Source organism: Poromitra crassiceps, assembly GCF_964638095.1.
Source record: "Poromitra crassiceps genome assembly, chromosome: 6".
In the NCBI taxonomy this organism is placed as follows: domain Eukaryota; kingdom Metazoa; phylum Chordata; class Actinopteri; order Beryciformes; family Melamphaidae; genus Poromitra; species Poromitra crassiceps.
Genome location: NC_139627.1, coordinates 10,022,661 through 10,035,021, shown reverse-complemented (window position 1 = coordinate 10,035,021; position 12,361 = coordinate 10,022,661). Strand labels below are relative to the sequence as shown.

The window sequence follows — 12,361 nt, the reverse complement described above, 5'->3', positions numbered from 1 at the left end:
CAAGTGTTACTGTATCCCCCCTAGCGCTTTTATTGTTTGCAGCACTGTCACAAAGAAAATCGGATCCATTTCCATTCTTCCGTCCCAGTCACTCAGATGAAGAATCATCCAACGTAACCATGTCAAGTCAACTGTATTGATCTGTATTGATCACACGTACAACAACAGGCTCCTGAACTAAACTACGTATCTGATCGGCCACAGCAAATGTATGTTTGTATGGCAAGTTTCTGAGCTTCACCACCATCTACTGAGGTGTTGCAGATTGCAGAATTTCATATAGTGAAATAATGTGACTATAATAGTGAAAATCGAGGCTTATAAAGAACCAATTTTTCTATAGCCATTACAATGTCCAATCTACATTTACAGTTGTCTGTAGTCACTTTAAAGAACTAGCTTGTAGTGACCTACAATGGATTACTGGCAATCTCTGGTGGACAATAACCACAGGTGCAGCCTCAGGTGGCTCGCAAGGCATTATGGGATATGGGGATGGGTTATAAGCCTCATTTCCTGGCCTAGTTAATCAGTCTTGTCTCCAACCTGACGGCAATTCCACACAACTGTGCATGCTAGTTATCATATGCTAATGTTAGCTAATCCATGTCAGTATCTGTTGTTGTATGTTAGTGAATAAAGGAACAAAGTTCCATGCTGTGCTGGTTCCAAAAGACATTGAATTGTCTCTTCATTCCTGCCACATCTGCTACAAGCTGCTCTATTCTGAATAACCTATGTGACAGTAAATCTTGATGTCTTGGTGTGAAAACCTCCCATCTCCCTTTGCAGATTCAGCAATACTGACCTGAGAGAGTTTCTAGAGAAGCGACCATAGTTTGGAGAAATGTGTCAAATCAATTGATGAAAATTTTAATGGATCTTACCTGAGAGTTTCCAGTCTACAGTGTGGACTCTGCAGTCCAACAGAAAGCAGTGTCACTCCAGAATCCTGCAAGACGTTGTTACTCAGGTCCAGCTCTCTCAGACTAGAGGACTGGGAGCTAAGAACTGAGGCCAGAGCTTCACAGCTTCTCTCTGTCAGCTGACACACACTCAGCCTGAATGAGAATTAGTCATGAAGAGAAACAACAACTGTAAAATCTTTTCTATTTTATAGCCTACTCACACATTTTATTTGAAATACACTTATATTTTCACCTACAGAGCTTTTTTAGATGCTTTGACCACTGGTAGCAGCCTCAGTAGAGCCTCCTCTGAAGCAGAGTATTTCTTCAGGTCAAACACGTCCAGCTCTTCTTCTGATGACAGTAAGATGAAGGCCAGAGCTGACCACTGAGCAGGGGAGAGGTTGACTGTGGAAAGACTTCCTGATCTCAGGTACTGTTGGATCTCCTCCACTAGAGAACGGTCATTCAGTTCATTCAGACAGTGGAACAGATTGATGCTTCTCTCTGGAGATGGATTCTGTCTGATTTTCTCCTTGATGTACTGGACTGTTTTTTGATTGGTCTGCGACCCACTTACTGTCTGTATCAGCAGGCCTTGTAGATGCTCCTGATTGGTCTCCAGTGAAAGGCCCAGGAGGAAGCGGAGGAACAAGTCCAGGTGTCCATTTGGGCTCTGTAAGGCCTTGTCAACGGCAATCCTGTGGAGTTTTGTTGCAGATGTTTTGCTCAAAAACATCTGGAAATTTTGGAATGTCAGTCTTGGCATAGGCATCACATTCTTGTTGCTGTTGATGAGTGATAGGAAGACATGAAGTGCAGCCAGAAACTCTTGAATGCTCAGATGGACAAAGCTAAACATCTTGTCTTTGTCCTTGTTCTTCCGGCCACGTTGCTCTTTAAAGATCTCTGTGAACACTCCTGAGAACTGTGAAGCTTCAGTGAAGTTAATGCCACTCTTCTTCAGGTCTTTCTCATAGAAGATCAGATTGCCTTTCTCCAGCTGGTGAAAAGCCAGTTTTGCAAGTGACTTAATGTATTGTAGGCAGTTAACTGCATCATACTTCTTTTTCGTTTGATCGAGCTGAAACACCAAGAATTCTGTGTACATCTCAGTCAGGGTCTTGGGCAGGTCTTCTCTCTCACTGGTTGTCAACAGATCCTCCAGAACTGTAGCAGTGATCCAGCAGAAGACTGGGATGTGGCACATGATGAGGAGGCTTCGTGAAGTCTTGATGTGGGAGATGATTCTGCTGGCTAGCTCATCACTGAATCTCTTCTTGAAGTACTCCTCTTTCTGTGGCTCACTGAAGCCTCTCACCTCTGTCATCACATCAACATAGTCTCCAGGGATCTGATTGGCTGCTGCAGGCCGTGTGGTCATCCAGATGCGAGCAGCGGGAAGCAGTTTCCCCTTGATGAGGTTTGCCAGCAGCACTTCTACTCTGGTGGGCTTTGTCACATCACAGCACTTTTCATTGCCAGTGAAGTCGAGTTGAAGGCGGCTCTCATCCAGTCCGTCCAACACAAACAGAAGCTTGAAGTTGCTCTTCTCATAGTATTTGTTTCCTGATGTCTGTAACGTTGAGAAGATTTCAGTAAGAGCCTCTTCCTTGATGTCTTTGGTTTCCCAGATACATTCATGAATTAGTTCTGCAAAACTAAGACTTTCTCCTTTCAGTGAATTCAGCTGGCGGAAGGGTAAGGGGAATATCAGATGAATATCTTGATTGGCTCTTCCTTCACTCCAGTCCAGGATGAATTTGTGCACAAGGAATGTTTTGCCAATTCCTGCAATCCCAATGGTCAGCACCATTCTCACGGGTATGTCTTTTCCAGAAGGGTGTTTGAAGATGTCGCTGGGTTTGATTGATTTCTCTGTGTCCACTGGCTTACTTGATGCCATCTCAATCTGCCTGACCTCATGCTGGATGTTGATGTGTATGATACGCCCGTCTGTGATGTAGAGCTCTATGTAGATAGCATCAAGATATTTTTGATCCTTCTTCTCATCCCATCCTTCTTGTAGACACTTAAACCCGTCCTGGAGGTTAGATTGGTGCTTGTGTTGGTACCATGTGATGAGGCGTGGAGGCTCTGTTCTCACCAGCAAATCTGTGTAGAAAAAAAATATGAATAAAAAACTAAACTACAATTAAATGTATTATGCAAATACTAGGGGTGTAACAGTAGCTGTAATCATTCAGAAATGTTTCTGTACAGGATGTCCGGTCTGGTACAGCTGTCTAACGAATTTTTCAAAGAAGACAAAAACAAAAACAAAAAAACAATCAAATTTCCCGCACAGACATTTTAAGCATAGCAGCGACTCTGTGTACTGCTGGCTTTTCAGGCTTTTTTGACATAAGATATATTATTATATTATCTTTCATGAATCATGCATAATTAGCTCAATAAAGACCTATCCATTAACATAGCCTCCATCAGAATACTATAGGATAGTATAGGTGTATAGATAGTATAGTATGTGTGATCCTCTGTCACAGCTCAGTCATATAGTGTGAATACCAAAAACCACACAAATACTCCTGATTACAAGAGGCAGTTGTGCAATCTGAACAGAACAGCGACTGACAAGTGACAGCGTCGGGTAAATCCGTGTATGTTGTGTTCTTTCGTTTTTCCGTTTCAAAACAAAATCGGAAAAACCAAATAACGGGTTTGTTTTCTTCGTTTTCCGTTTTAAAACCAAAACGCATTAACGGAGAATCAAAAAATGAAAAAGCAGGAGGTTTTTCTGTTTTAAAACTAAACGGGAAAAGGGGAAAATTAAGTTTTATTTCTTTTGTTGTTTTGTTTCTGTGATATGGATATTTTGGAAACCCCAGTGAATGCTGGGAAAACGAGGAGAGGAGGAGGCGCATGCTCGACATTTCCGCGGCAGTCTCAGAAAACAGGAAGAGAGAAGTTGTCTGAAGTTTGCTTGTTACGTTTTGACAACTTATTGCAGTTATGGCCGCACTTGAACCTTATCATAACTTGATCCACAAACTTGTTTGACAGTGGACAAACATACTCAGAGATCAGTGCCGCTCTGCAGCGTTATGGTGCTCCGCGCTGCTCAGTTATGTCTGTGAGGAGGTTCTGCATGGAGCACAACCTTCGCCGAAGGGATCATGTTTCCGACTCTGAACTGGAACTGGCAGAGTTTGGTAAAGTTGGAAATATATTGACAGATCCACACTTCCCTGGTCAATAGCTCATAATCAAAGCGTTTGTAATGCACACACAATGCCTCTTTCCCATCTTAGTAAGGTAGACAACGAGCTCAACCTAATTTTCACCTAAATGAGCAATCCTCCCAGCTGGACAAATAACTTTGGTCTCTATGTGCTGCGAGCGGTGAGGCGAGTGCTTAGGTACTGTCTACAAAGTGCAACACAGATTACAAAAATATTCAATAACTTCACTCTCATACAATGTAGTCTCACCAAAACCATGTCACACATCAATGGCCTTCTGCTGTTATACTACAGCAATAAGTTTGAAAAAATATAATTTTGCATAATTTTGGTGAATTTCTATTAGGGAAATCATTCAATAACTTCACTCTCATACAATGTAGTATCACAAAAATCATGTCACACATCAATGGCCTCCTACTGGGTATACTACAGCACTAAGTTGGGAAAAATATGATTTTGCATAATTTTGGTGATTTTTTATGGACGGAAATGTTGCGCATGCGCCTCCTCCTCTCCTCGTTTTCCCAGCATTCACTGGGGTTTCCAAAATATCCAAATATTACAGAAACAAAACAACAAAACAAATAAAACTTGATTTTCCCCTTTTCCCGTTTAGTTTTTTCATTTTTTGATTTTAATTTTTTGCAAAAAAACTAAACCATTATTTGGTTTTTCCGATTTGGTTTTGAAACGGAAAAACGAAAGAACACGACATACACGGATTTGGGTAGTGTGTCCATGCCATTACCTTCAGTCTGACTGCTGTCAATGGGATGGTGAGGAAGAGGAGCAGACTGTGGTTGAATGGAGGAAGGTCCTCTGTTCTCTGAAGTCTCCCTGACACTGACATCCACTGAGAGACACACACAGACAGAAAGAGAGGGAGAGGAACTTTAAAAGGGCCTGAATTTACCACGAGCCAAAAGCTCCTATATATACATCAAGGGATTTCAACCATTTATTTGTCCATAGCCATTTCATAAAATGCTTATAAAAAGAGTTTTACTTGGTCAAACCAAGCAATTCAGCTATAATGGCAGTGGTGGCCCAATGGTTAGAGAAGCGAGCTTGTGACCGGAAGGTCGTTGGTTCAATCCCCGGGACCGGCAGGATAAATCTGGGTGGGGAAAGTGAAATGGCAGCGCTTGCCCCTCCCTCATTACCACCACTGAGGTGCCCTTGAGCAAGGCCCTTAACCCCAACTGCTCCAGTGGAGCTGCTCAGTGGCCAGCAGATCAGACTGTGGTTGTACTGGTCAGCTTCCAGGTATGAATGTGTGTGTGAATGTGAACAGGGCACTCCTGAAAAAGAGAGCATTGCTCTCAGTGAGACTCCCCCTGTATAAATAAAGGTAAAAAAAAAAAAAAAAAAAAAAAGTCATGTATAATCAGCCAACCAGCAAAATAGTAAATAATGGACATTTATCTAATAGCTTTACCTTGTCTAGACTGGGCAGGGATGTCATATTTGTTTGTTTTAAGTATTGAAATTCTTGCTATTAAAATTAGAAACAATTTGCGTATAGCAGGTTTGAAACCAAATGGGATAGAAACAAAAATAACATGATATGCTGATGATGCAACCTTCTTTTTGCAGCCTGAGAAAGGTTCACTAGATGCTCTTATACTTGATTTAAATATTTTCTCTAAATTATCCAGTTTAAAGCCACATTTTGATAAACACTATTATGAGAATAGGACCAGTGAGAGGCTTAGACTTCGAACTACGGTGCACAGCTCCAGTTAAGTGGACTAATGGCTCAGTAGATGTTTTGAAAATTCACATTCCAGATAATCTTAAAGATCTACCTATGATAAACTATGAACGGAAAATGGAGAAAGTGCAAAAGGTTTTACAACCTTGGAGAGGCAAAATTCTGTCACTACAAGGAAAGGTAACATTGATTAATACTCTCGCAATTCCTTAGTTTATTTATCTCATAATGGCACTTCCCTCCCCAGAGGCTTCCTTCTGTAAATGTTTTTAACAAAAAAAACTTTTTGGGGAATAATAAGCCTGATTTGTTGTTCACAAATGTTGTAACACATTGCGCTGGAATGCCTGGTTTGGCATGGGCGACGCCCAAACCTGTGTTTATGCTCGGAACCTGGCGCTGGTATCTTGGACAGAGTGCAAAATGACACTTGCGGGAGGCAGACGATAGCATTTGCGGCGCGCAAAGGCCAGTATTTAGCACCAACCAGCCTGGGCCACGCCTACACCTGTGTCTGCGCTTAGATTCCAGCGCAAAACTATATCGTTGATCTGCCCCGCCCGGATGGGGTTACAGTGCGTATCTTCCCCCTTCTGTGGTTCCTCTGAAGAAGTGTGGTTTCACAGAGGGGGAAGATGGGCACTGTAACCCCATGCGGGCGGGGCAGATCAACGTTGACTGTTGTGTTGTTGTTAGCTTAGCTTCTAGCTATTAGCTAAATAATTATATTTACAACCATAATGAACCGTGATCTGACAGAAAAAGTGTCATTTAGAGAGCGTGTGCAGCATGCCCCGCACTCGCCGCAGGCTCTCGTTATAGCCTGTTTGAGGAGACTACTCGGAGCTCAAAATCTTCCGTGGGCATCCGAATGAAGCCAAACTATTTTGGTGAGTAAAACATAATATTTTAAGCTGGAAATGAGGACTGTGGTGTAAAAAAACGAAATTCTCCTTTAAGTCGCAGGGAAGATAGTATAAGAGGTGCGCAAACGCCAAACGGCTGCACAAATGATAGCGCCATATGACGATAGGGCCCTTAGTGTGCTTGCTCCTTCTCACGTTTGGATATTGATCCTTGCACCTGTGTTTTTTATCGATTATTGAGTGTGGTATGGTTGGACACTCTAAATCCTCCTTTTCTTTTGTCTCCCCCGTTTCCCCCACTGCAAACACATTTATATTTTCCAGTAAACAAAAGAACCCGAATTGCATCAAATTACAGATGTTTTCAACAGGAATATGATGTGATGGTGTTGTTGTGAGATAGGGATAATATTTACAGTCAATGGAGTTGAGCCTATGGGGAGAATTACAGCATATTGTATGCTTCACGCAAACTGTCTTACAGGGACTAAGACGGGAATCTGATTGGTTTGATTGATGTAACGCCCGGCATTGCCAGGGCACACCTGTGAATAATTCTGGTGGGTAACACCACCCAAATCCTGTTTGTGCCATGCACAAATTACTTGGGAACCGCTCTCTCATCAGTGCTACGACCTGTCACTCATTTAGACTAATAGGGTTGGACTAATTTATGTAGTATGCGGAGTGCAGCGATTCAATGTAATATTTGAGTCTGGGGAGACTAATCCTGTCCAGGCTGTCTTTTAATAAAATGTGTACATTGTGTTCTACTTGAATACCATGTCTCTGTTCCCTCATTTATGTTTACAATGGCAAAGAATCTGTATGGTTTATCTGTTGGTATTTCCTTGGGTGATATTCCCTAGTTGTCACTCATTACCTAGACCTGCATTTTCTACAAATTGGGCTACATTTTCAATGGTAGTAAATCAAAGCCACATGTGAGATGTCACAAGTAATTTTTATTAAAACACCAATCAAAATAAAATGCAAAGAGAGGTTTCCTTATTGGTGCTTTTGTAACGGCGTTGTGTTTGATGGTAATTGCAGCATAAGGGTTAGCGGCTAGGGGGTGTAGTTCGGTCTAAAGAAAATAGTTCCTACATGAAGCTGCTCATAACTAGGTCTGTGGATTATCTTGAGTAACCGGACCATTATTTCTAGAAACATTTTTCAAATGTATGTTTTTGCCATTTCAAGTATTAATGAATTATTAAAACGCAGACATCTCTAGGGCCAATATCTCGAGAACTCAGGCAGCGAACACAAAACAATGTAGATGGATAAATAGCAGTACAGGTAAGGTGATTTTAGGGTGAGCTTCTTTAAGTGAAATCCCCATTGTAAATGTTATTTCATCACGTGGTGAGTACATGAGTCACAACATGTACATAGAGCTTTTTGGCGCTGTTGGAATGTGTGTAGTTGTGCTTGCCCCCCTCTGTAATCTGGAAATTCTGCACACTCTGCCGTCCTACCTCTTCATACATGCACCAATCTCAAATAAAAAGTAGGAACCTTGGAGCCACGGGTGATGTCTCTGCAGTCTGGGTTTGTTCGTTCTGAAATAGTCCATAGTTTACGAGTAGGAGGTCTGTCTGTCTGTCTCCCCTAACTCAGATAATATTACGGGCGCAGCCATTTTCACTACCTAGCCAGCTTCCACTAGTGAGACGGCAATATGACTTCAGGTCGGATGTTCAAGATAAAAACCATTCACACAAGTCTAAAGCACACAGAAGCCATTAAAACGTTTTATTTTGAAAAGATTTTTGAAGAAGCAACTGTAAGCTGTCTCACTAGCGGAAGCTGGCTAGGTAGTGAACAACTATGAAGGAAATGTATAGTTGTGTGTCACGGCTACTTATAGACTATAGCTGAAGCAGAAGCAGGGGAAGCTTTGGGAAGGAGACAGTTAACAGCTTGGGTGAATCTTCTCGCTAGCACCCTCAGCATTTTTTTGAATCCTGTGAGGCTGAGACCACGAGGGCTGAAACTCTAACCCTTTAATCGAAGGGGCTGGTCCGGAGCACTGTGCATTGCCGGGAGCAGGGCCGGCGTCATGGGGGGTCATAAGCCATGCGTCCCCCCCACAAATGAGTTATTGTGGCCTCCCCCACGCAGGCCAGGCAAGGCCTGTCACTGTGCTTTTTTATTTTATTTATTTGTCATATTAATAGTGACGTAATGATCTTATCCTCTATTTCAAATAGCCTGTTTTTACTTTCACCAACGTGTAATGACGCATGCGGTGTGCACCATGCGTGCGTGACGTGTGTGTGTGCGTGCACGTGTGTGTGTGTGTGTGTGTGTGTGTGTGTGTGTGTGTGTGTGTGTGTGTGTGTGTGTGTGTGTGTGTGTGTGTGAGAGAGAGAGACAGAGACAGCTCAGACTTGGCTTGCATATTTTGTGCAGTGGGAATGCATAGTGCATTGTTTGTGTGAAATACAGACACTTTACAACATGTTTTGAAATTGGAGTTGCGTTGGTGTTTGTGTGTTGGTCCCTGACGGCAGCTAGTTATTGTCCTCCCATTCGATTTGTTCTGTTGCTGACCCTGGCTGGGAGACACTCCCTATGACTTACCTTCTGGCCCTGAGCCGCTGTTTGACAAACTCTGCAGCAGATCATTCCTGTTGATCTTCCTCAAAACCCTCTTGGTCACCTCCAGAGTGTTTCCGCTGTAGGTCTGCACCATCTGATCTACTGTGTCCAGTCTGTCTGCATTCTCCAGTTGGCTCTTTGGGATGATTGGGAAACCTTTTGGGATCTCAGTCTGTGGCAGTTCCCACTTGAAGCTCTTGAACTCTTTCTCTCCCAAATGTCCCAGTGTTTGGATAAGGAGCCTTTTGCTTTCCAAGAGCTTCTCTTTATCCGTCGCCATCGCTGCTTCCTGGTAGAGAAGGTGAGGAAGAGGAGCAGGCTGCGGTTGACTGGAGGAACATCCTCTGTTCTCTGAAGTCTCCCCAACATCACTGACATCCGCTGAGAGAGATGCAGAGAGAGATAGAGAGACAGAGAGGGAAAGAGAGAGGGAGACATGAGAGAGAGATTCAATTGAAGAGTGTTTACTTATGTGGGGGTAGCTGTTAGCATTAGCTTTGCTTTCATACCGAATCAGCCTAAATCAGCTAAACAACAAAGTACATGCCTGGTTCCAGACCTTTGAATCAGCCACTCCACCGAATTGATCGCTTAATGTTACGAGTTGACAATTCCATCTGATATCGCATGTTAAGTCTATACGCTATTTCATGGCGATCTAACTATACCTTGTCTTTACCTCAAATACAAAGCTAATATGAGCAAAGCTATCATGCTAATGCTAAAGTAATGGTAACTAAACTCGCATTACACTGTGGGCTTTATTTACACACACACACACACGCACGCACGCACGCACGCACACACACACACACACACACACACACACAGTCTTGATATATATCTGTTTTTCATGTTTGTATTTTTTATCTCGCCCCATGACTTACCTTTAAGTCCTGAGCTGCTGTTTAAGCGCTCCACTAGATCATTCTTTTTGATCTTCTTCAAAATCTCTTTGGTCACCTTCAGAAAGTTTTTGTTGTAGGTCTGGACCATCTCATCCACTGTGTCTGTCCTATCTGCATTCTCCAGTCGGCTCTTTGGGATGCCTGGGAAGCCTTCCAGGATGCCACCCTGCTGCAGGAACCACTTGAAGTTCTTGAAATCCTCATCTCCCAAATCCTCCAGTGTTTCAAAAAGGAGAAAAGGAGTTTCGGAGAGCTTCTCTTCATCCGTCGCCATCGTGGCTTCCTGGTCAATTCAAAGGATATCTTCAATTAAAATGATGATGATGATGATGATGATGATGTTAATTTGAAATAAATCTAATCTCATCTCATTAAAACTAGTATGGAAGTCTTGTAAAAGTAATTTGTCAGCCAGATCACAAAAGGTACATAGACATAGATTTGCCTGAATAGAATGGAACTCTGCTATGAATATGAATATTGGTTAAAATGTATTCAAATACTGTAATTTAAATACATATCGTTTTGGAGTAAAATGCCCAGTAAACAGTCAACATATAAACAGTAATCATGGCCAAAACAGAGATCGCCTGAGTATATCAATTGTATCATAAATGTTGTGTTGTGTCTTTTCATCAAATTTACAGATACATTTGTAGTCAAAGAGTAGAAGAAGACATTTAGTTGCAGTATTATCCATAGAGCTCAACAGGCACGTGACTTTTCGTGGCGTAATTTGCCCCGGAAGTAAGTTCTGCGTCCGTGCCATGTTTTCACAGTGATTGGCATGTGGTGCCATGTTTTCACAGTGATTGGCATGCGGTGCCATGTTTTCACAGTGATTGGCATGTGGTGCCATGTTTTAACAGTGATTGAGAGAGTGCCATGTTTTCACAGTGATTGGCATGCAGTGCCATGTTTTCACAGTGATTGGCATGTGGTGCCATGTTTTCACAGTGATTGACAGAGTGCCATGTTTTCACAGTGATTGGCATGCGGTGCCATGTTTTCACAGTGATTGGCATGCGGTGCCATGTTTTCACAGTGATTGGCATGCGGTGCCATGTTTTCACAGTGATTTGCATGCGGTGCCATGTTTTCAGTGATTGGCATGTGGTGCCATGTTTTCACAGTGATTGGCATGCGGTGCCATGTTTTCAGTGATTGGCATGCGGTGCCATGTTTTCACAGTGATTGGCATGCGGTGCCATGTTTTCACAGTGATTGACAGAGTGCCATGTTTTCAGTGATTGGCATGCGGTGGCATGTTTTCAGTGATTGGCATGCGGTGCCATGTTTTCACAGTGATTGGCATGCCGTGCCATGTTTTAACAGTGATTGACAGAGTGACATGTTTTCACAGTGATTGACAGAGTGCCATGTTTTCACAGTGATTGGCAGGGTGCCATGTTTTCACAGTGATTTACACAGGGTGCCATGTTTTCACAGTGATTGTCGGGTGCCATGTTTTCACAGTAAATTACAGGGTGCCATGTTTTCACAGTGATTGACATGCGGTGCCATGTTTTCACAGTGATTGACAGGGTGCCATGTTTTCACAGTGATCGGCAGGGTGCCATGTTTTCCCAGTGATTGACACGGGGTGCCATGTTTTCACAGTAAATGACAGGGTACCATGTTTTCACAGTGATTGACATGCAGTGTCACGTTTTCACAGTGATTGACATGGGGTGCCATCATGTTTTCAGTGATTGACATGGGGTGCCATGTTTTCACAGTGATTGACACCGGGTGCCATAGGGTGCCATGTTTTCACAGTGATTGACACAGGGTGCCATGTTTTCAAAGTGATTGACATGGGGTGCCATGTTTTCACAGTGATTGACATAGGGTGCCATGTTTTCACAGTGATTGACAGAGTAACATGTTTTCACAGTGATTGACATGCGGTGAAATGTTTTCAAAGTGATTGACAGGGTGCCATGTTTTCACAGTGATTCACATGGGGTGCCATGTTTTCACAGTGATTGACATGGGGTGCCATCTTCCACAGTGATTGACAGAGTGCCATTTTTACAGTGATTGACAGGGTGCCATGTTTTCAGTGATTGACATGGGGTGCCATGTTTTCACAGTGATTGACACCAGATGCCATGTTTTCACAGTGATTGCCACAGGGTGCAATGTTTTC

The 12,361-nt window shown here is 42.8% G+C and overlaps 1 protein-coding gene across 1 annotated transcript in view; it reads right to left on the bottom strand.

The window, feature by feature from the left end:
• Window positions 1–12,361, bottom strand: part of LOC310777689 (NACHT, LRR and PYD domains-containing protein 3-like) — a 37,228-nt gene that overhangs the window by 21,266 nt on the left and 3,601 nt on the right. Inside the window, exons 3-7 of the mRNA XM_083638067.1 lie at window positions 10,189–10,492; window positions 9,284–9,682; window positions 4,863–4,967; window positions 1,166–3,023; window positions 888–1,061 (exon numbers count right to left, since the gene is read on the bottom strand). Of these exons, the coding sequence (XP_083494193.1) occupies window positions 888–1,061; window positions 1,166–3,023; window positions 4,863–4,967; window positions 9,284–9,682; window positions 10,189–10,483 (2,831 nt within the window). The 5' untranslated portion in view covers window positions 10,484–10,492. The remainder of the gene's footprint in view (window positions 1–887; window positions 1,062–1,165; window positions 3,024–4,862; window positions 4,968–9,283; window positions 9,683–10,188; window positions 10,493–12,361) is intronic.